This window comes from Astyanax mexicanus, chromosome 4, assembly GCF_023375975.1.
Source record: "Astyanax mexicanus isolate ESR-SI-001 chromosome 4, AstMex3_surface, whole genome shotgun sequence".
In the NCBI taxonomy this organism is placed as follows: domain Eukaryota; kingdom Metazoa; phylum Chordata; class Actinopteri; order Characiformes; family Acestrorhamphidae; genus Astyanax; species Astyanax mexicanus.
The window spans coordinates 46,959,085-46,981,786 of NC_064411.1; the positions used below are offsets into that span (position 1 = coordinate 46,959,085).

The following is a 22,702-nucleotide window of genomic DNA, read 5'->3' on the forward strand; positions in this document are numbered from 1 at the left end:
GCTGCAAAATTACATTTAGTCATGTGGAATGTAAAGAGGTCTTCTTCACAGTGTACCAGAATTTTTGCTAAATAGACCAATAGCAATGCTCCAAAAAGGCCTAAATAAATAATATACTTTGATTTTCATTGACATTTTTTTATCTGAATTACTGCCACTGTTATAGTGGAAGTAAAAATACAATATGAGGTAGTTTACAGTAAACCTATTCAACCTAAATTAAGTACCTGTACAAGATAATTTGGATAATGCATGTTTGTTTAACAGAAAACAACCAGTGCAAAAAAATGTATTCTAATGATGTTTATTTTTTACCAGCCATTTTAATTACTTGGGAATATATTAACACTTTAAAATACTATTCCAGTGACTAATATATTCATCAATTTGATTTTACTTTAGTTTTTATAAATGTTAAAATATATCAGCCTCCCATTACATTTACATGTACACTACTGAAGTCCCATATTAAGAGGAGGTTTTAGTGAAGAGGGCGTGTTTTAAGTGTTTTAACTAGAAGTGGTCCAGGATTTGTCTTGATTTCTCAGGAAAAACAAACTCAGGCTAGTTTGAAAATAGCCATCTGCTGTGCTTGGGTGACACCACCCTCCTAACCGATAAGGTCAGATAAGCTCAATATATAAATCAGGGTGGATTAGAGACTTTTGCACTACTATGAAAGGATTATCAATCGAGTTTGGAGGAACAAAAGTAGTAAAAATAACATATCAAACAAAAGATAGGGCATGTGTGTGAGCTGTATGACAAACCATAAAAAGAAAGAGTAATCATATCTGTGTGAGGGAGATGTGTGTGAGATATTTTAGTAAATAAAATGGCATCATGAAAAAACTTCTTATTTAAAACCAAGAAATATGATAAACATGACTGAGGAAATGTCTTTACTTCAATTATAAATCCATCAACTAGAATATTATTAAAAATTATGTCCAAATAAAATATCTACCCAACAAAACTCTCCACCTTAAAATAGGGGGAAAGATTTTTTTTTCTGTATTATGCGAATTTTAACAGTAAAAATAGTCTTCATCAGCACTAATGCACTAGAAGCTCAGTCAGAGTTGCTGTCATCGCTGTCCGAGTATGCCCCCAGCAGGCTGAGAGAGGAACCGTTCTGGACCACCACTGGTTGGCTGCTGCCGGCAGTGGCTGTAGCAGAGGTCTCTGCAGTTTTAGAAGAAGCTGCATATGAATGAGAAGATAGAAAAATATATATTTTAGAATAGAATTTAATACAAATCTGTCACAACAAAAAGAGGTTTCACAAAGCAGGAGCTCACAGGTAGCTTGATAACTTAAGCCTAAGTGTTCCTTTTCCATTCTTTTATTACACAAACTTGACTTTGGGGTTTAAGCTGTAGAGTTAACCTGGTTGTTCTGGGAGGCATAAAATATAGTGTTAATTTGTTCTAAAAAGTTGATAAAACATATATACAATAAAAGAAATGTGCATGTATTTCTAAATCTAAACATTCTTATTTTTCATTCATTCTCATCATTAACTGTTATTTTAACTGTTACAACATTATTGGGATGCTGATTTGAAAAAATAAATATACTTATGTTGCGCTTGTTTGGTCGAACAGAAAAAAGGTTAGGAAATAAGACAGCTATTTTTGCCAATTCAGTGAAAGTTATTGTAAATCATTTTGATTGTATGCAACCCCTCAACCATGGAACAAATGACAAAAAAAAGTTTCAGATATTTATTTATGTTTATGATGTAGGGTCAACAAACCACACTAATTCTTGTGTTGTATTTATTTCCAATTTTAAATGGCGTGTAGTTTAAATCTTGTGGTTGGAAGAAGCTTTTGTAGTGGATGCAAATTTCAAAAAGTTGGAATACTTTGGTAAAAAATGATTGCAAACAAAATCCCCACTTTTCGACAAGATTTAATATGCAGTATAAAAAATAAACAAACCACTGACTACACATTTACTGGTAAACTAATTCTAATGTAACATGTACAGTCCCCTGCATTTGTACCTGTCTGGCCTACAGCTGTCGGCTGCTGTACTGTAGCTGTGGTGGCTGCAGGCTTCTTCCTTACTACAAGTGATCCCAGTGCACTTTTTCCTCCCAAACCTCCAACACTCCTCTCCCAGCTCTCAACTTTCTGGCGTTTCACCCCGGTGGAGGAGCCCTATGGAGACGGTGAAAAGATGGGTAAAAATATAAAGCTATAAGTCAACTATAGAGAAATACAAAATACAATAGAACACAATAATAATAATAATAATAATAATAACTACAAAAACATTCAGATTAGAAGTTTACACCTATCCAACTCAATTGTTTAAAGAATTTGTAGCCCCCAGTTCTTGACCTTCATAACATTAGTCATAACCTTCATAGGATACAAAAGAGGCCCTGATTGGCCTTGAGATAATTTCTACTTATGATGACTAACTGATCAATAAACCAAGGGTTCAAGGGGTTAAAGCAACAATGCTAACATGTCCTTTACTCTAGCTATACTTTACATTTTGGAAGATAACTAAGACCAGTGTGGGCAATATTATAAAAAAAAAATGGGCAAAACTGAACCAAAAATGGAAGATAATAGAAGATTTATATGTGTGAAATCTGGGGAAAAAGAAGCTAAAATGGACAAACAAAAATTTCAGAACCTAGAGTTGACTAGAATCTAAAATTACATATCTCATTAAGACAAATTAATCTCATGGACAAACAAATTTGTTCTGTAAAACTTAATTCCAATTCCAGAAAATGAACATTCCTAAGCAATGTAATTCTTTATGCAGAGTTTTTCATAGATTGTAAAAACCAGCAGTAAGATTCAAATATCACTGTCCATCTCCTCACAAGGCAGCAGCAAGGATATGTTTGTTCCTTAAAGTACCTTTATGTCTGCTCCTTCCTTTGTAGTCAGGATATCTGTGGGTTTCAGAGCAGCGTTTTTATTCTGCTGCTCTTTTCTATTCTTTTCCTCCTGATCTGAGTCCGAGTCCGAGTCAGAGTCCCTCAACCTCTTCACTAAAGCTCTATCCAGCATTTCTCTGCAGAGAGGGAAATAAAAAAAGCGGAGGGGGGAAAAAGAAAATAGACATGTGAACATTTTTGAGACCAAGTGTCTTTTAAAAGTGTCTTTTAAGAAATACATGGACAGTTCTTAAAATGTATGCATACAGCCAGCTTGTCTAACCTTTAACATACAAGTATTATTATTGGAATATTACATTCTGGAGCAAATAAACATGAACCTGTTGCCACCATGCCACCTTGCCCAATGCCAGGTGTAGGATAGAGGGGTATCAAATACTCACAGCAATGCTCATAAAACTAGAAGACATTCCCTGAACAGAACAAACAGTTCTTTCATTCATATAGTCTATAAAAATAGCATCATCCCACCAGTTTCTTCATTTTCCATAATCTGAGAGAACAAAACTTGTACACACTGATTGCCATTAAAAGTTAAGCTTGTTTTTGCATCTTCAACTGCTTACTAACCTAACACATACAAATGACATCTGCTCTGACTGGACCGTACTGTGTATTGTTTCAAAATGAAAAAAATGGACTAAAACACTCTGTATAAGTTCATTGTAAACGCATATTCACTATAGGCTGTTTTACAGTTTAACGTCCACGTTCAAACCAGGGAATGACATTCTGGCATGAACAACTTTCATCATTAGCAACTTCGAGCCTTTTCCAGGAAAGATTCAAATAAAGGCTGAAGATTTCTTTATACTTACCACATACTTGGGTAGTATAGTATAAAGCACAAGTAGTATAAAGCACATACTTGGTCTCTCTCTCATCCTCCTCCTGCTCCTTCTCCTTCTGTCTCTTCTCCAGCTCCTTGTACTCTTCCAGCATGGACTCAAAGTCCACCTGAGCCTGCCGCTGGTTCAGCTCCTTCAGCTCCTGTAGGTTCTCCAGGACTTCCATCTCCATTTTTGAATCCCGTGTACGGTTCTCTAGAACCTGATGGAAACACCAGAGCATGTGGATAACTAAACAGAATTCTGGCGTATCTGAGAAAAGTTAATGGTTAAGTAGAAAGTATAATAAAGGCAACAAATAATGGTGGTCTTTAGTATAAGTATTTATTATGCTGCAAATAAAAAATAAGTTGTTCAATATTACCTTCATGGGGTTATTTAGCTCCTCCTCTTCTCGTTCCCTTTGGATTTTCTTTTCTTCCTCCTCAATCAGCTTCTCAGCCTGAAAGTTTCTTGTGGCACCGTGCTCCATAGCGTAGTCTGTGTTCTCTGGGTCTGTCTATTTGGAAATGTGAAAAACAGAAAGTTAAGACTGCAGTGAAGATGGAAATGTAATTTCCATGTATTTTTTTATTACTTCACTTGCTTACCTTAAATGTGATTTCTGCCAAACATCTTGTGCATTTAATATAGAAGCGAAAGATGGGCAGCCCCATATACAGCTCATTCTGTACTGTCTCTTTTCTTGCATTGAACTTCTTCCCTTTGTAAATGTACTCTCCACACGTCTTACACCTGAAGCAAAGAGATAGGAAACATTTAAACAAACAACGAACAAACAACACAATTTAACCAGTCATGTAAGTAATGAATTTTCTAAGTCTCTTACCTCATGTTGAATGGAGCCATCAATCGGACCACATACTGCCGGTCTTTGGGCAGTTTGAGCTTGGGGATTTTAGATGGATCGAAATCTGGGGGGTAGTATTTCTACAAAAGCAATACCATGCAGTGTGTAAACAAATTAGTCATCACAACAACACAAAACGTATGTCCAAGAACATGTAGAAACATGCTAGATTTTCTAAAATTATTGCTATACATTTATGAAAAGAGTATCTTATCTTTATGCAGCAGTATGAGCATGTGCTCAAGTTGTGCATGTGCACAGACAAAAGTAGTTATAGTGGTGCTTAAAAGTTTCTGAACCCTTTATTTTTTTTTTTTGTCATATTTCTGCATGAATCTGACACAAGTCATATTAGTATATAAGGAAAACCAAGTCAAACAAATTGATCCAAACAGAAATATCGCTCAATTCTGCTCAGAAATCTGCTCAAGTTGTGCAGGTATCAGGTAGGATGTCAAATTATATCAAACATGTAATGTTACGACTTTTTTTGGTGTTTGATACAAACGGAAATCTGTGGTGCTTTTATTTTTTTACATGACATAATTACTAAAAAAACAGGTTACCATTTTCTTAAACGTGTTAATTCTGGTCACTTCTACTGAAAACATGGATATTCTTTTTATATATATGAAATATTGTGCAACCTTAGCAAAATAATATTTTATTCGAGTGAACTATTCGAGGGACTATTACTGTAACATTGTACTTTAAAATGTATTGGAAGTAAGTAGCTGTAGTTGTGCTTGAAAGTTCGTGAACCTTTTAATAACTTAATTCTAAAGTATATTTCTAAATCTGACCTAAATATTTAACAGTATATAAGGAAAAACACATCAAACAAATTAATTTAGAAATGTAGCTAACACAAAATAGTTGTTAGGCTAGCCAGGTAAGTTAATGAAAACGTCTTACAGGGGTTTAGCCTCAATTTATCACGTTCTGAAATTATGTTGTGTAAATAGTTTCGTTTAACAGCAGATACTCGAGTTTATGTATTTATCTGTGTTTGTTTACCTGGGTTATCTGTTTACCTGGGTTAGCTAAGCTAGTGTCTGTAGCTATCTTCAGACCTGCGCTAGGTTAACTTAGTCAGTTAGCCTCATGTAGCTAACAGGTTAGCATATTAGCATTCTGACTAACCCTATCGCTTCCTTATTCATTTGCTTCATTTAATCACAAGTAGAAATAGAAGAGTATTTAATGTACTTACATTTAAGACCTTTCTTTCCGACATGACTGCAGCAGATCAATAAAAAACACAGCCCGAAAAACACACAACTCCTTTCAGTCTCACTCTCTTCCACAGAGAAACGGAGAAACAGTCAGACTGGCTCTCTACTGCCCCATATAGACACCCGGGAAAACTGCAGCCATCCTCAGTGATGTCACTGTAAATATGAGGCAGAAGAGGGCGATATTGCATCAAATCTTAATGCTTCTTTTCCTAATATTTCTAGGCAAGCTGCTCTTAAACCACAGAGCAACCCATGGTGGTACGACAGCTGATGTCATATACAGCTCTGAAAAAAATATTAAGAGACCACTTCAGTTTCTCAATCAGTTTATTTGATTTAGCTATTTATATTTGAATAAAATTAACATTGTTTTATTCTATAAATTATTAACAACATTTCTCCCAAATTCCAAATAAGAATATTGTCATTTAGAGCATTTATTTGCAGAAAATGATTGAAATGGTTGAAAATGGAAATAACAAAAAAGATTCAGAGATTTCAGACCTCAAATAATGCAAAGAAAGTTCATGTTCATGAAGTTTTAAGAGTTCAGAAATCAGGGTATATAACCCTGGTTTTTAATCACTGTTTTCATGCATCTTGGCATGTTCTCCTCCACCAGTCTTACACACTGCTTTTGGATAACTTTATGCCACCAAGCAGTTCAGCTTGGTTTGATAACTTGTGATCATTCATCTTCCTCTTAACTATATTCCAGAGGTTTTCAATTTGGTCAAATCAAAGAAACTCATCATTTTTAAGTGATTTCTTATTTTTTCCAGAGCTTTATATTGATGCCTGCACTAAAATATTAACAATTAAATATCTGAAATTGTCATAGAAATATATTATTCTTTTAAAAATACAGATTAATGTTAGCTGGTCATCCAGAAAAAAAAAAACATACACCATGCTGGTCACGAGCTAGTTTACTAGTATGTATTTTTCTATAATATTTTCTCGATTGACACTTTTCTGCTTGATATTATATGAATAAATCCTGAGGATTTCTATTCGAGCATTAGATAAAAAGTTTTTTTATGTTTGATAAGAAATTTTAATGAAAATCCTTTTTTAACACACCCACTTCAACTCTGACAAGGCTTGTTAGTAAGCTGTTGAATTAAATCAAGTGTGTTGAGAGAGGAGAAAGCCATACATTAGCAGGGCAGGTGGCGCCAGGACCAGGATTGAAGAACCGTAGTCTACAGCAGCAGGAGCACCACCTTAAAGAAGGTGTTTTGTTTTAGGCCGATTGAGAGTAATAAACTGTTTGTTGAAACTCTGATGTATCCGCAACCCAGCTTCGTGAGCAAATTCCTCATATCCAATCTCTCCACGCTGGCACGTAACAGTATTAGACGTTATCCTGGCGTAATTTTTTTGTCATCTGACGTCATGACCAACATTCAACATGAAATTAACGTCTATTGCCGTTGGTGGCCAGCTGGGCTGTGTATCTCCACAAAAATTCATTTTTTTTTAGGTTTTTGCAGCATTTAAGTTATTAACAGTTTAAGCTGTTTCTTGCGTTGAACTAAATCTTTTCATACTAACTTTCACTGAAAGTTAAGTTGTTTTAATAGTTGTATAATTATTAGTTATCATATTCCCAGAGAGTGAGATATCTGGATTTTGGGTTTAAAGTCTATAAACAGAATAGAATTTCTTTGTTAAAAAACACCAGAATACACTTGTGTAGTTACTTTCGTGTAGCTATTTTGTTTGTTTTTTACATAACTGGGTTTAAGTGAAATTGTTTTACTTTTACTTCAAAAAAGAGAGCAAATTCGTATATTACTGCTTATAATGTGGATAAAAAAATATCACAAAAAACAGAACAAATTCGAAAACAATGTTTCAAAAAAATATTAGAATATTAAAAATTACAGATGAATTACACCATTATCTCTACCTTAGTAGTGCTTTTGTTGTTGAGAGTGTTTTTATCTTGTTTTTATCTTGTTTTGCACTATGCGTAAAAGCGCATGGCACGCGTAAAAGCGCATAGGGCGCATAAAAGCGCATGAGATGCATAAAAGCGCACGGGATGCGTAAAGGCGCCCGGAATCCATAAAAGCGCACAAACACGCATAAAAGCGCATAGAACCCTCGTGCGCTTTTACGTGTGACATGCGTTAAAATTGCACAGGGCGCGTAAAAGCGCAGGGCACGCGTAAAAAAAAGCGCATGGGGCGCGTAAAAGTGCACAAACTGAAGTCTTGGCCAACCCCGGCAGCTGAAAAGCGAGCCTGCTTTATTAAATGCTGGTTAAAATGCCGGCACCCGCTAAAAAAAACGGATCCAAAACAGCTTGATGAAAGTTGTAAAACTTGTGCTAAACATACTATTTGCTGAATTGATATTGAAGGTTAAAATCAACAAATTCACAGCAAAAACCGAAGTCACCCATGAAAGAATAGGCTACTCTACACGTTCCATCCCACGTAATTACCCACATAATTATCCATTCACGCGGCATTTATTTATTTACTCATTTATATATTTATTTATTCGTTTGTGATTAAGAGTGATGAATAATCACAATAATTAAAAACAGAGCGCGTCTCTCGCGCCGTAATCCCTTCCCCATCCCTCAGCTCAGATGCGCGCGGGCGGGAGGGGACGCGCGCGCGGTTTATTCCCCCCATCTCTCCTTTTCTGAAAGAGAAAAAACTGAAATAATGTGTGTGAGCTGCGGGAAGCGGTGGTGGTGGAACCGGGGTGGTCGCAGGCTGCTGTGAATGTAAAAATCTGGGATATATAGCTATAAACTCCCTGGAGCTGAGAGAATGAGTGAAGTGCGGCTGCTGATGCTGCTGTTGCTGTGAGTGAGGAGACCGAGGCTGAGCGCAGAGAGACGGGCTCTTCAGCAGCTCCTCGCTCGGAGTTCTGACTGTAGCTGAAGCTTCTTACACCAACCGCCGTTCACCATGGAGCTATTTTGGATGTTAAAGTTTGAACAAACTGCTTCTGCGAACTGAAGAGAAGGAGAAAAGAGAGGCAGAGAGCGGGAGAAGGAGCCGCGGACGCCATGCAGTGATCAGCAGAGTTCAGGCGTAAGTAGGTTAAAATAACCGCCACTTTTCTTAATATGAACTTTTAGCCAGTTAGCTTAGCCAACCTATGTCAACTAACAGTTAGTTAGCTATAAAAGCTTAATTAGGCTTCCCTGGAGTAAATATGTAGGTAAGCTAATACAAGTACTTAAAAATATTATGATATTCACCATAAAAATGTAGTTAATACAATAAAACAACTTAGAAACAGTTAACGCTAACTAGCTGGCTAGATTGGTTTACCTAGTTAGCTAAGCTAACTCGCTAGCCGCCGGACGTCTACCTAGCTAGCTAGGTTAACGCTAGCTAACCCATCTAACAAAATGTACCTGAATAAACGCTTAAAACCCAGTTATTTGGAAAGGAGCCAGTCAAAAAAGCAAATAAAACTCTCTTTGTGAGAATATGTTTGTTACAAAAATTGTTGTTAGCTAATAAAAAGTAATGTAAAAGTACATCTAACCTTAAACGGTTTAATTTATGAAATGGACAAAATAACCCTTTTCAGTTTAAACTTTTAAGTTAGTTATTTGGAGAAAAAAAATCTGTCACAAATGCAAAGAAAATTTTTGTATGTAAAAAGATTTTTGTTACAATAAATATAGCAATACAAAAGTAGGTTTAAGGTTTAAGAATGTTTAATTTAGGAGATGGTAAAAATAACCTCGCCTTTTCTCAATTTAAACTTTTAGTTAGCTACGCTAACTAGCTAGCTTAGCTAACCTAGCTAGTTAGCTAACTTGACCTACCTAAGCTAACCAAGTTACCTCAGGAAAAGTTACAGTTACGTAAGCTACGATTGGCTTAGTTAACAAAACTATTTTAGGAAAAGTGTTTTCAGAATTTATTATTATATTCAACATAAAAATGCAAATAATATATTTATTACATTAAAACAGTGTAGAAATAGTTAACCTAACTAGCTAGATAGGCTGGTTAACCTAGCTAAGCTAACACGCTAGCTGCCATAATGTCAAAAGTCTATCTAGATAGCTAGGTTAATGCTAGCTAGCTAATTTAACTAGTTAAATTTACCAGAATAAACACTTAAAACAGTTTTTTGGAAACGAGTTAGTCAAAAATGTGTAAGAAGATTTTTGTAACAAAAATTGTAGCAACACAAAAGTACATTAAAAATGTTTAATTTATGCAATGGAAAAAATAACTTTTCTCAATTTAAACTTTTCAATTTAAACTAGCTTAGCTAACCTAGCTAGTTAGCTGACTTAGCCTTATGCTACCTAAGCTAACTAAGTTAACCTACCTCAGAAAAACTCCACAGTTACAAAAGCTAAGATAGGCTTCCTCAAGGTAATAAAACTATTTTAGGAAAAGTTCTTTCAGATTTTATTATGCTATTTAACATAAACTGCAATCAATAAAAACATGTATTACATTAAACCATTAAAAAAGCTAAAAATAACAGACAATGTTAAAAGCTTTCCAAGATGCTGGCTACATTCACTAAACTAATCTTCATGATTCAGGGCTTGTCTCTAATTGGTAAGTGATAAGATTTTCACTATAATGTGTTTAGTGTTATTATTGAGTCTTTTTTTTTTGAGTTTCTGAATTTCCATAAATATTATGGATTAATATAAAATATTAACTGTTTTCTGTCTTCTCAATCAGTATTTAAAACAAATTGATTTAGGATTGTTTATGGTTGGTTCTACTGTTCGACTGTATGATAAACTATCCTGTTAAACCATTGCTCATTTTCAGATAGCCATAACAACTGTCATATGTTTTTCGTGTTTCTTGAAATACTTGAAAAATTTTATTTTAGGAAGATTTTGATGTAGATATCTCAGATACAGTATATGCCAGAAAAAAAGTCTCAATTTTTGTGTTTTTCAGTTTGCAGCCACGATAATAGGTCTATTTTTAAACTACAGTGATTTAAATTAAGAAGTTTATTTCATTAGTAATTTCAAACCCCATCTCTAAACCACTTTGCCTTATATAGACTTGATAGATTAATAAAGATTTGAACGAGGATAAAGGGTTCTGAATGAGGCTGATTCTTGTACTGTTTGTATGATTTTATGGCCTCCCATTCAGTGAATACAGTGTTACTTACATCAATTAACAGAATTCTGACTACTTTGAAATACATAAAGAATGCTGCAGTCGTTTGGGCAGACCGTGGTGGATAGAAAGCCCTAATGATAGACACACACACACAGGTTAAACTTGTGGTGCATTATTAGCCACAAGATTAATATAAAAGGTAATTTTCAAAATCTAATAAAATTCAGAGGCTTTTAAGTGAGCCCATTGCTGAAATTTAGCCTTGTATGCATATGCCATAATCTTAACAAGTTTTGCCTAAAGAATGGGATGTTCTAAAGCAGCGACACATGCGCTATCAGTACCTGACCTTTCTGGCTAATGCTTCTTTGGGCCACATGCATTCAGATTCTTATAGTATTTACTCCATCTGTTTTACTAAGTAACATCTACTGTAAAGCCTTCCCTGTCTACAAACTCTTGGATGCCCCCACCCTCACCCCTTTTAGTGACAAGATTTACAAAAGCGTACAAAAGTTTGCTACATTGAGAAGGAGTGGTTCATTCTACACTGGTTGCGATTAAATGTTGTCATTAACAACGGCATTGTTTGGGATAAATTATGTGGTCTTTTCACTTATTCTGGTTGCCATATATTTTATACATCCCTTATTTTGCCCGCTCCCACACTTGAAGAATGGAGAATGGACCAATGACACCTGTATCTTAAGCAAAGTTTAAACAGACAGAGCAGCATACCTAAAAGTGAGCTGTTTTTCTAATTGAGTACATACAATAGGAACCCTAAAAAGACACTCTTTTGAGAATGATGATTAAATCCTTTCCAGAACCCTTTCCTATTAAAGAAGGTGGTAATAAGCTGAGTAAGGTGTGAGAAGGTACAAAACTGCAGCTGGATATATTTAGCTAAAAAAATAAGTTTGTCCTAATGAACTCATGCCTACTTCCTCATAGACCTTAAATCAAAAGCTGTTTAATCCAATCTGTAAGCTGCCATAGAGGTCATGTTGAGTTGAGTCTGCTGTCTGAAGTGTGTGTGTGTGCACCTGTTTGTAGTGCTTTATTTAGTGCAGTATAATTTATTGCTATTGCACAACCAATATGCTTCGTGAAATCCGCATTGGAGAGAGAAAGAAATTACAGCTGAACAGAAAGTTGAACCAGATTAAGGGAAGTAGGCCAAATGTCACATGCTGCACTCTCCGCAAAACCGGAAAGAGATCGGTAACTGGAGATAAAGATAAACAAACAAACTAACGCACAAAATTCCCAGAACTCAGTAGGCATTTCTCTTAGAATGGAAGGATTTGGGGAACTTTAAAGTTTTAACAGTCATTGCAGTTTGGCAGCCACTCGCATAGCTGACATTGATCTTATTTGGCTCAGTGCATGCTTGTGATATCTCAAAATTGGACTAAAAATTAATCTGTCAAACTTTTTAAAGGCTTTATTATCTCTTTGATGGCTATGTTTTTAATCACTATTAATTGCAGATATAAGGATAAACAGTTCAAGAACTGACACACATACAAGCTCTTTAACATTTACACTTAAAAGACAACATTATTAAAAGACTATACTTTCGTTGTAGTAGCTGTCTCTACAGTCCAGAGAAGGCTTTTGGAGCATTGATGAAAGGATTTGATTGTATTCAGCAACAAGAGCATTAGTCAGGTTCAAATGTTGAATAATCACCACCCAACCTCATCCTGAAAGTATTGGAGGGAGCACCATCATTCCAGTGAACACAGTTTCAGTGCACCACAGATCAATGCATTTTGTGTGTATTACAGATAGAGTTTGATTTGTGCAAATGTCAAAAAGCTGAATCTCAAAATTTTAATAGCTTTGAAGATGTAAGTGGTTAATTGTGTTTGCTGTGGTAGATTTTGTATTTGAGTGCATGCATGGAGAGACAGAGGGTCTGTGTGTGTGTGTGTTAGAGACTACAGTGTTAGTTAAGACGATTAACAGAATCCTGACTACTTTGAATTACATTTGAGAGAAAGCGGCAGTCGTTTGGGCTGACGGTGGTGGATAGAAAGCCCTAATGATGGACACACGCACACAGATTAAACTTGTGGTGAATTATTAGCCACAGGATTGATGTAAAATGAAAACACAGGGATTATTGAAGAACATTTAATTCTGACATTCATAATGTCAATTTGATTAAAGGTTATGAAATTGTGACCTTTAAGACCTGGTTTAATAAATAAATGGCTAACTGCTTAACTTCTCCATAAAGAGAGTGTTTCAGTCAGATGCTGTATGCTGTATGCTAGGCTAAATGCTAACAGAAACTACTACAGTTTCTTTAGAAAGTTAGAAGCACATTGTGCCAAGTGATTACTGAAAGAGAGAATGGATGAGAGAAAGAGCATGCAATAAGGCTTGTGTAATTTATACATAATTTATGCTGTGGAAATAAACATATGCCAGTACAGTAAAACTAATCTTTATTTTGTATACTTTTTTTATAATTTCTTAAAAGAAAACTTGTGATAAAATTAACAGTTGAATTGCACTACTTTACATTAACAACTACAATGTTGCATAATGCTCCTGATTCCTTAAATCTAAGTAAGTATCGATATTGGTAATACACATACTTTTACACGGCTGTAAAAAATGGTATCTATTAGGGGTGGGAATCGTTTACTATCTCACGATTCGATTCGATTCCGATTTTGGGGGCCACGATTCGATTCAAAATCGATTTTTGATTCAAAACGATTTGAATTATAAAAATTTCTGCTTCTGGCTTATGAATCTTATTGAAAAAAAACCCTCCATAATATACACTGGTCCTGGAGCAAGTAATGTGTTACAAAAACAATAAAATGTGCAGGAATGTGGGTCCTCAGTGACAGAGGAATCACTGGGATATCACAATGACGTTAATGAACAATAAATAAATAATAAATAACACTGCTTTATTACCAGGCTACTAGCGGTGGTGTGTAGGTGACGCTGCTGGGCTGATGTGATGATAGCAGTGAAGCGCTAAAGTTCAGGAGCAGCTGCTGATTAACTAGTTAACTTTAAGATCGTTGTATTTCTTCAGAAAGGGGGCAGGAGGTGGAGAAATTAATTCATATTGTCCATTCCTTAATTCCTCTGTGATGAGGAGCTGAAATTAGCTCTGATTAGCTTATTGTTATTTTTCCGTTCCGCCTTAAATGCTGCAGCCCGCTGCCACCTGTAGCGTTATTTAAGGTGGAACTGGAAAGTTAGCTAGTTAGCTAGCTAACAGTTACTGAAACTAACTACTAGCGATCTTTTTTATGCTTGTTATGAAGCATTCTGCCATAAAACATTGAAACTACACGTTAATCTAAGGTAATATAGTGCTTGTTCTGCCATCTTACCGGTGATTCTCAAACACCTACGCTCTGTGTGTGTCTGGAAGATCTCCGTTTGAAGGGACAAGCCCTATCCCCAGGGTTGCCAGGTCCAACAAAAATACCCAGCCCAAAATCAGTCTAAAACCCGCCCCTCAGAATCGATTTTGGGACATTTTAAATCGATTCTGAATCGTAGTAAATGAGAATCAAGATTCTTATGTGAATCGATTTTTTGGCACACCTCTAGTATCTATTCATCTCTACTATTGATCAGACAACATTTACTAATTACATTCATTAGTATTTTGTCCAATTCTTTTGGTTCTTAAGATTATAGTACAGAAAGGTATTTTTGGTGGTTAATAAAATGCCTATATTTTTATTGTGCACATTGCAACCCCTGGTAAAATAAACATACATTTTACAAACTCTGTGAACAAAAGTACATCTGCTCAATCCTCATTTCTTCCTAAATTAATGGCATTAAAATGAGTTCTGTTTTAGTTGGAGTAGCTGTCTCTACTGTCCAGGGATGGCTTTCTACTAGATTTTAAAGCAATGTTGTGGGAATTTGATTGCATTCAGCCACAATAAGTAGATCAGGATATTGCTGATCACCCCATACACTTTATCGCAAACTCATCATTTAAGTATTGGATGGAGCACCATTATTTCCAAGAACACAGTTCCACTGCTCTGCAGCTTAGTGTTGGGGGCTTTGTATCACTCAAGGCCAGGCCTGGCATGAGGCATGGGTCCGAAAGGATCATGTTATCTATTTTTTGCGGGGAGTAGATGAGCTGTGTGTGTTCATCTGCACTAGTTAGTATCAGTCATTTTAGCATTCACACCAGTGTTGAACGTAGTATTTTAATTTTAGCAGTGTTAATATTGATATAATATGAGAGGACCAGGTGAAGACAGTAATACTAGTAGAGGTGACAGTGTGTATTGTGGAGATTTATGGATGCAATATGGAGTAAGCTATGAAATTAAATAACCACTCAAGCTTATTTACTGTACCATAGATTCATTGCACTGTACTAATTATTATCAGGAAACAAAATCCCAGTTAGATAAAAAATAATTAATTTAATTGTATTGGTGGGTTTTCTAACACAACAAGAAATATCTTATTTCAGCAAGACTGCATAACAACACACCTGGGATCATTCACAAATAAATTCTGTGTAAAACTGCTAATGTCAGCGCACTTAGTCCACCTGCATTGTAAAACAGGTCTAGCATAAAAAACGATCAAACGACCAAAGATCAGTGAATAATGATTTAAAGAAAACATCATTTCCCAGAGGTCCTAAAAAAACGGGGGGAGCACCAGTGAAAGCTGGGGGGGCTATTGCAATCTATATTGTATCTATAAAAAGTCATATTCATAATTATAGCATTTGTTTACTTCAGTGGACATTTGAAGAATGTGCCAAAGAAGTAAATGGTAATGTCTCCTTTTAATGTGTAAGGTGCCAATGGTGTACTCATTGTAAAGTCATTATACCATTATATGATTTATAATAACCAATACAAATTCTGATAAAATTATTTTTGTATTTATTTAACATTAATTAATTTTTCTATATTATTACTATTATTGTCTTTGTTGTGCATTTCAAAATAATTTATTTATATAGCTGTAAACAAATAAACAGTCTGCGTAATTTAACATTTTCCACTGAAGACAATAATCGGTTAATGAATATAATAAAAAATAAAGTGAACTACTTCTTTGTAACCACTTAATTTTTTGGATTATCGCCTGCATTTGTCTCTGCAGGTGCTGATTTAACAGGTTAATTATATGACCATTTGTGCTGTATCCGACTTTACACATATTACAAGTAACTGTGTTGCTCTTTAGCATTTCTACCATAAAATATCTCCAAACAAACAATGCTGATTCATGGTAAGGTGTGGAACTAGAATCAGGATCTGTGCCTCATGTTAAGGTTTAGGGCAGGGTTATGGTCATGCCCAAGCTGTGCACTGGAATGTGGTTAGGCCTTGTTCCTCCAATATTCAATACGTTAATTACGTTAATTTCAGCCCCCTTTAAACATATCTAGCGCTAGAAAAAAATAAGGGAATATTGTAAAAATCAATGGCCCATCGATCACATCACAGTGAAAATCAGCAATTCTCACTTTGTCATTGTGTCACATCAGAGATTCATGTATTTCAGGAATAAAGAATGGGGAAATCTCTGGGCACGGTGCCTAGCACAGCGACAAGGTCAGTTTGGTACTGAAGTGGGCCCCAGTGGACCACAGACATAGTGCAAATATAATCCTCTTTAAAATCCATTTGAATTTGGACTCCTGAGGGTTGATTTGTGGGAGGGCTGTAATGGAAAATGTTTGCCTGGTGAATGTTGAAACAGAAAGCACTTTATCCACCCTGGAGAACGCCAGGGACACAGACCTTATTGAGAGACTTTTCCATGTAGTTGTTCTTTCTATTTAAATGAACATTAAAAATCAAATGAGCACAATGTTCTGTGGATAGTGTTCTTAACTGATGAAAATCCAAGGCATATTTTGGGGTTGAAATGAATGTGATGAAGCAGTAAGACTGATGTAACTACATGTAAAGATAAAGGCAGGCTTCAATAATCGTCTTCAGGCATATTCCTGATTTTTCTGTAGCAGTCCATTTTAAAAACCTAATATTAGCTTGCTTTATCCATTCCATAGCCATTTGTGTGTCTTTGAATCACCTAGTTGAAGTCCTTCTTACTCATTATTCCATACAGTTGGTACAGTGTTCATGAGTTTGAATTCTTTACCTTTACTCTGCCAGCATACCTCTGGTCACTGTACCACATCTTAGTCTTTTTCTCATCTGACCATGCAAATTTTCTTTCTTTGTCCAAGTAGCTAACTACAAACTGTAGTTGAGATTGCTGTTGTTGATTTTGAAGCATTCAGTCCACAGTGATGTAAATTCTGCACTGGGCCCCTTTAACTTTCCCATTGTACTGTGTGTGCCAAAGAAAAGAACAGTTTTTTTTACCAGCTGTAGTCAATCACGATTACCACCAGGACGTAAAAAGGCCTTGACCATGGCAATTTTCAGTACCATTTTATTAATAATTTGAGAAGGTGTATGTGTAGTTTATCCTTTGTCAATTTCCAAAACAATATTAAAATTGTGCACCAAATCCATGTTTTTTTTTTTAACATGCATGTTGTACATTTATTATTTTTAAGAAAATCAACAATCATTAAAAGTCCAGAGCTATGATGAAATAGATGTTCATGATGAGTGTATGTACACTCCTTTTAATGAATGCATTTGACTTTAAGTTGAACCCATTGCTAACATAGTGTGATAGATAGATAGATAGATAGATAGATAGATAGATAGATAGATAGATAGATACTTTATTTATCCCGAAGGAAATTTAGGATTTATTTAGGAAATTTTGGATGAATTATGCAAGCTCTGTACACACAGACCTTGCATAATCCCTGTAGAGAAGTATTGGCAAATAAATATGACTCTTTGGAGCAGATAAGCACAAACCTAAAGGCACCATTCGTAATGTCAGGTGTGATCAGGAGGGGTATAAAGCCCCCATTAAGCTGTGGAGTAATGAAACTATGCTGTCCGGAATGATGGAGATCCATCCAGTACTTTCGGGATAAGTTCGGGATGTGGAGATGAGCCTGGCCTCACAACACACTTTTAGCTGACTGCAGTCAAACCCTCACAGCAGAGCTGTACACAGAATCTAGTAGAAAGACATATCTGGAGAGTAGAGACAGTTACACCAACAAAGGTGGAATTAACTCTTTCTTAATCCCCTTGATTTCAGAAGATAAAATTGAACAAGCAGAAGTCCCAATACTTTTCTCCACATAGTGTATGCTATTGGAAAAAGCAGCTGTTCTTGAAGTGGCTGATAATGTTAGAACAGGACGTGATGAGACTGTCAGCAAGAACAGTCTGTCCACACCTACATGGAGAGAGATATTATAGTGGGGCTGGCATGAAGAAAATTCTCTCATTAAAAAGAAGTACCCTACAAGCACTGATTTACAGAAGATGTGGAAAAAGTAATGTGGTCAGATAAGTCATTCAGCACAATTTTAATCTCAAGTGGGAGTGCATATGTACCATACAGTGTGAGACCAGGCTTGATTTGTAGAATATATGCCAAGGCCTTTAAATGTGTATGTTAGTATTGAAACTATTTTTTTTTTTTGATTCACCTGTCAGCATTCATTGTCTACTTAACAACTAATAGAAGCGCAATCCCAACCTGTTAGCATCATGTGCTGAGCTGTTAAGTAATCTCAAATGGACTTGCTTTTGTTTGATACTTCGGGCTGCACTGTAAAATTTCGAAAAAAATATAAAAAGTGTGTACTGTTTAGTGCATGTTAAGAACTTTTAGCTTGTGCTTCTAAGGCAGTTTGGTTGGGCTCTTTGACTCAGAGAAGGCTGTTTTTTTTTTTATAATTTCACCAAGGCTCTTGCCTGGCCTACTTTGTTTGAGACAGTTGGGTAATGGTGGTTGGCGCTGGTCTCTGGGTGAAGACTTTAAACATGTCTGGCTGAAAGTAGACCAGGACTGTTGCCCCTGTGCCAATTGCAGAATCAACGTCAAACCAACTTCAGGCGAATCTGGTAGAAGATTTGCATATTTGTGTATGACTCTTGGTATTTTATCAGTGGCTTCATGTGGTAGACAATAGTTTTCTCAACCGCCTTAAAAAAGTTCCTTCAGGTGCAGAACAATAGTTGGCTGCTTTTCCTTCACGCTGTGCTCCAGCTCATCCCAAATCACAGTCCCATTTGGGTTTAGATCAGGGGACTGTTTTGCTTACTACATAATTCCATATGTGTCCCTTAATTGTTTTGAGCTCTGTACTGTATTTAAAAAAAATGTTCTGTCTCTGTTTGCACTTCAAGCATAGACTTAATATGACTGGTTATGGTTATGCATAGTTAAATTACAAGTGATTTAGGAGAAAAAAACACAAACCATAGACTTAATATGACTGGTTATGGTTATGCATAGCTAAATATTGTGTTTAGACCTAAACAGTATGAACAAATACCACAACTGCAGCCATACTGACACCCATTGTAATTGCAATATGTATTTAAACAAATCAAAATGCAGTAGTGAAGCCTTGATGTAGTATAGTTAATGGTTGACATTTTCATGTGTGTTTGATCTTGGGCTACAACAATTTGTCTACTTCAGTTGATTTACAGCAAACCAAAATATGTCATATTTTGAATGAATGATATTACACTTCCAGTAACTTTGTTGTTATTTACATAAATTGTTCATGAAACAGAACTCTTGGTTGGATGGTTTGAGTCTTTGGATCAATCCCAGCTGCTGTACATATCTCATATCATATAAAAAATAATGGCTCAAAAATAATTGAGGAACAAAATCCAGTGTACCACAGCTTACACTGTGTCCTCCACTACAGACACACTGGACGTTTACAACGACTGCATGGTGCCATAAAGATGGAATCACACTTACGGAAAAAAGTTGTTTATAAATGTTGTTGTCTGGAATACAGGGTAAAATAATAGCATGTATAAGTGTAGATATTTTTATAATTCACTGTTGGTGATTGCTTGGTTGCTTTTGCTCATGTTGTAGGTAATGATTCACCTAGTCTTATGTAACATGTATTGGGTGACTCACCTTTCAATAGCTGGAACAGGACCCAGGACCTTAGTTTCTATCAAATATGTGTTACATAGTTATGAATAAAGAAGTGGAATGTAAAATACAGTAGGTATACATAAATAAATAAATAAATAAATGAAAAAAGAGATTTAGGTATTTGTAGCTATAATTTTCTTTTTCCTTTTGTTTTTCTCAGATATTGCCTGATTCCAGAAAAAAGGTTGTGCTTTTAGTTTAATTTTAGCACTATTGTATAATTGTGCTTTTTAACATTTTTCATGGACATACTGGTGTGTCGAAAGGAGCATATTTTAACATTCATAATAGTAGGGTGTCTGTTTGGGCATGGTCTTTCTCCCATGCTTTTCTTATTTCATAACAAGGAATATATGTACGTCATACATCTGGGCTGCACCCTTAAAGTCAACTAGTCAAATCATCAATCCGAGACCAGATGTCATTGTGTAAAGAATATTTATATATATGTATATATATATGTATATACATATATATACATATATTTTTTTTTTATATATAATTTTATTTCTAATTTTTTACCATTTTCTTCCCAATTTAGCACAGCCAATTACCCAACCCACACACTAGGACTCCCCCTATCACTAGTAATGCCCCAACACACCAGGAGGGTGAAGAATAGCACATGCCTCCTCTGATACATGTGAAGTCAGGCACCGCTTCTTTTCGAGCTGCTGCTGATGCAGCATTGCTGAGTAGCTAGCACGGTTGGAGGAAAGTGCAGCGGCTCGGTTTCGATACAGCAGCTCACAGACGCCCTGTGCTGTGGACATCACACTAGAAGTGATGTGAGGAGAGAGTGCCATCTACCCAATTTTGGGCCAATTTTGCTTCCTCTGAGTGCCGGGGGCTTGATGGCAAAGCTGCATGAGTGGGGGTTCGAACCTGCGACCTCCCGCTCATAGTGGCAGCGCTAACAAAATTGCTTTTTGATCCATAAAACCATTTAAAGTGCTTTAGACCGCTGGACCACTCGGCGTCCTTAAAGAATTAAAGAATAAAGTGTAAAGTATCTGATTATTCCACAAATACAAATACAAACCCAATGTTATATGTGGGTAATTAAATTAGGCTGAAATTCAGATTGTTCATCATATGTAGCTTCTCTTTCACTTGATTATTTAAAGCAATTATCAAATAGTCATATTGCAGGGCTAAATCTGGAAAAAAAAATTATTCACATTTTATGGAATTTTGTGCAATATGAGGTTATTTTATCACTATCATATTTTTTTTATATTGAGTATAATTTGAATATTTTCAGCAGCTTGTAAATATGTTTTTTGCAGTTTTTGTCGTGACACATCCCAACTACCTACTCAGCTGCTTAATTGTAATTTGATTGATGGTGCCTTCTCTTGAACAATCCTTCAAATTCATTATTTTTCTTTCTGTCTTCTCTGGCATGTGCTCTCAGGTGTGAGTAAATACAACACAACGATCAGGATGAAAAGATGGCGACCATGCTGCTACCAGCGGGTCCAGACGCCTTGCGGCGGTTCACTCGCGAGTCCTTGGTGGCAATCGAGCAAAGGATTGCTGATGAGCAGGCCAAGAACGCCAAGGATACCCCGCCAAATAAGGGGACTACGGAGGAGCCAAAACTGGACCTGGAGGCCGGCAAGGTGCTTCCTCGCATCTTTGGTGACATCCCCACAGGACTGGTTGGAGTCCCGCTGGAGGACATTGACCCATTTTACTTCAAGAATAAAAAGGTGAGTTGAGATTGCTTTGCTTGAATGGCCATCATTTGGTATCAGTGGAAAATGGAGGCCAGCTCAGAATCAGCCTCACTTTTTTGAATAAGAACAGAACAATCTCTACTTGAAATAGATGCATCTACAATGTGCAAAATTGCAAAAACTATTACGCTTAAGCTTATAAATTGATTGCAGTAGGGTTTAATGTATAAGGAAAGCAAGCTAAAGACAATGATAAGCTCAAAACAGTGTTCATGAAGGTTTTTTCCCATCAAAATGTTTTACATAGCCTTTTAAAACATTGTAGCCTTGGCTTCACCAAAGCTTATTTTTCAGTGTTTCCCTAAGTGCATCCTTAACATTTAAATTGTTATTTTATTGTTGGTGTTTAACCTTCCTATTGTGTTCACTTGTCAAAAACAGCAATGGTGTTCCCAGGTCATATTGACCCAGTACTTGTTTAATTATCAAAAAAAAAGTCTAAAACCAAACAAATCCAAATAAGCAGTGTGAATATTTCATTACTAACTCCATTGTTAATTATTCTATCAATATTTAGTGCAGTGGTGTTCCTTACCTCACTTATTTTAAAATAAAAAATACATATTCAAACTTTTTTTAATGTTTTACTACATTTTTAAAGAACAATATATCAAACAGTATTTTTACATAACATTAAAACATAACGTTGCAATTTTGTTTTAGTTTTAGTTTTTGTAAGAGGTGGTTGCAAATATGTGAGATGAACCATTTTCATATTATTAATTACACTAATAAAGGCACGCAGAAGAAGTTTCATACGGAAAAAAATACTTGTAACTATTTTTCCCAGACCTTCAAACATTAAAACGGGTCAATTTGACCCGTAACATAACAGGAGGGTTAAAGCTATGTCCTCATTGCTGTGCTTGTTAATGTTATTGTTAATGCAAGCCTTTCAGAAACACACCACTAATTTATGCCTGATTTTATGAGGTAGAGAAAATT

At 35.8% G+C, this 22,702-nt stretch overlaps 2 protein-coding genes across 3 annotated transcripts in view; one reads left to right on the forward strand and one right to left on the reverse strand.

The window, feature by feature from the left end:
- Window positions 1-288: 288 nt before the first annotated feature.
- Window positions 289-5,971, reverse strand: yju2 (YJU2 splicing factor homolog). The gene is made up of 8 exons (XM_007258436.4): window positions 5,841-5,971; window positions 4,607-4,707; window positions 4,368-4,512; window positions 4,142-4,276; window positions 3,798-3,979; window positions 2,889-3,045; window positions 2,012-2,168; window positions 289-1,203 (listed from the first exon to the last, which is right to left on the reverse strand). Exons 1-8 carry the CDS (start codon window positions 5,862-5,864, stop codon window positions 1,073-1,075), a joined length of 1,032 nt encoding a protein of 343 aa, XP_007258498.2. The 5' UTR covers window positions 5,865-5,971; the 3' UTR covers window positions 289-1,072.
- Window positions 5,972-8,486: 2,515 nt separating this feature from the next.
- scn12aa (sodium channel, voltage gated, type XII, alpha a) overlaps window positions 8,487-22,702 on the forward strand; it is a 50,650-nt gene continuing 36,434 nt past the window's right edge. For both annotated transcript variants that reach the window (XM_049478833.1, XM_049478834.1), the window contains exons 1-2: window positions 8,487-8,924; window positions 21,433-21,730. In XM_049478833.1, coding sequence (XP_049334790.1) covers window positions 21,470-21,730 — 261 coding nt within the window. In that variant the 5' untranslated portion in view covers window positions 8,487-8,924; window positions 21,433-21,469. The remainder of the gene's footprint in view (window positions 8,925-21,432; window positions 21,731-22,702) is intronic.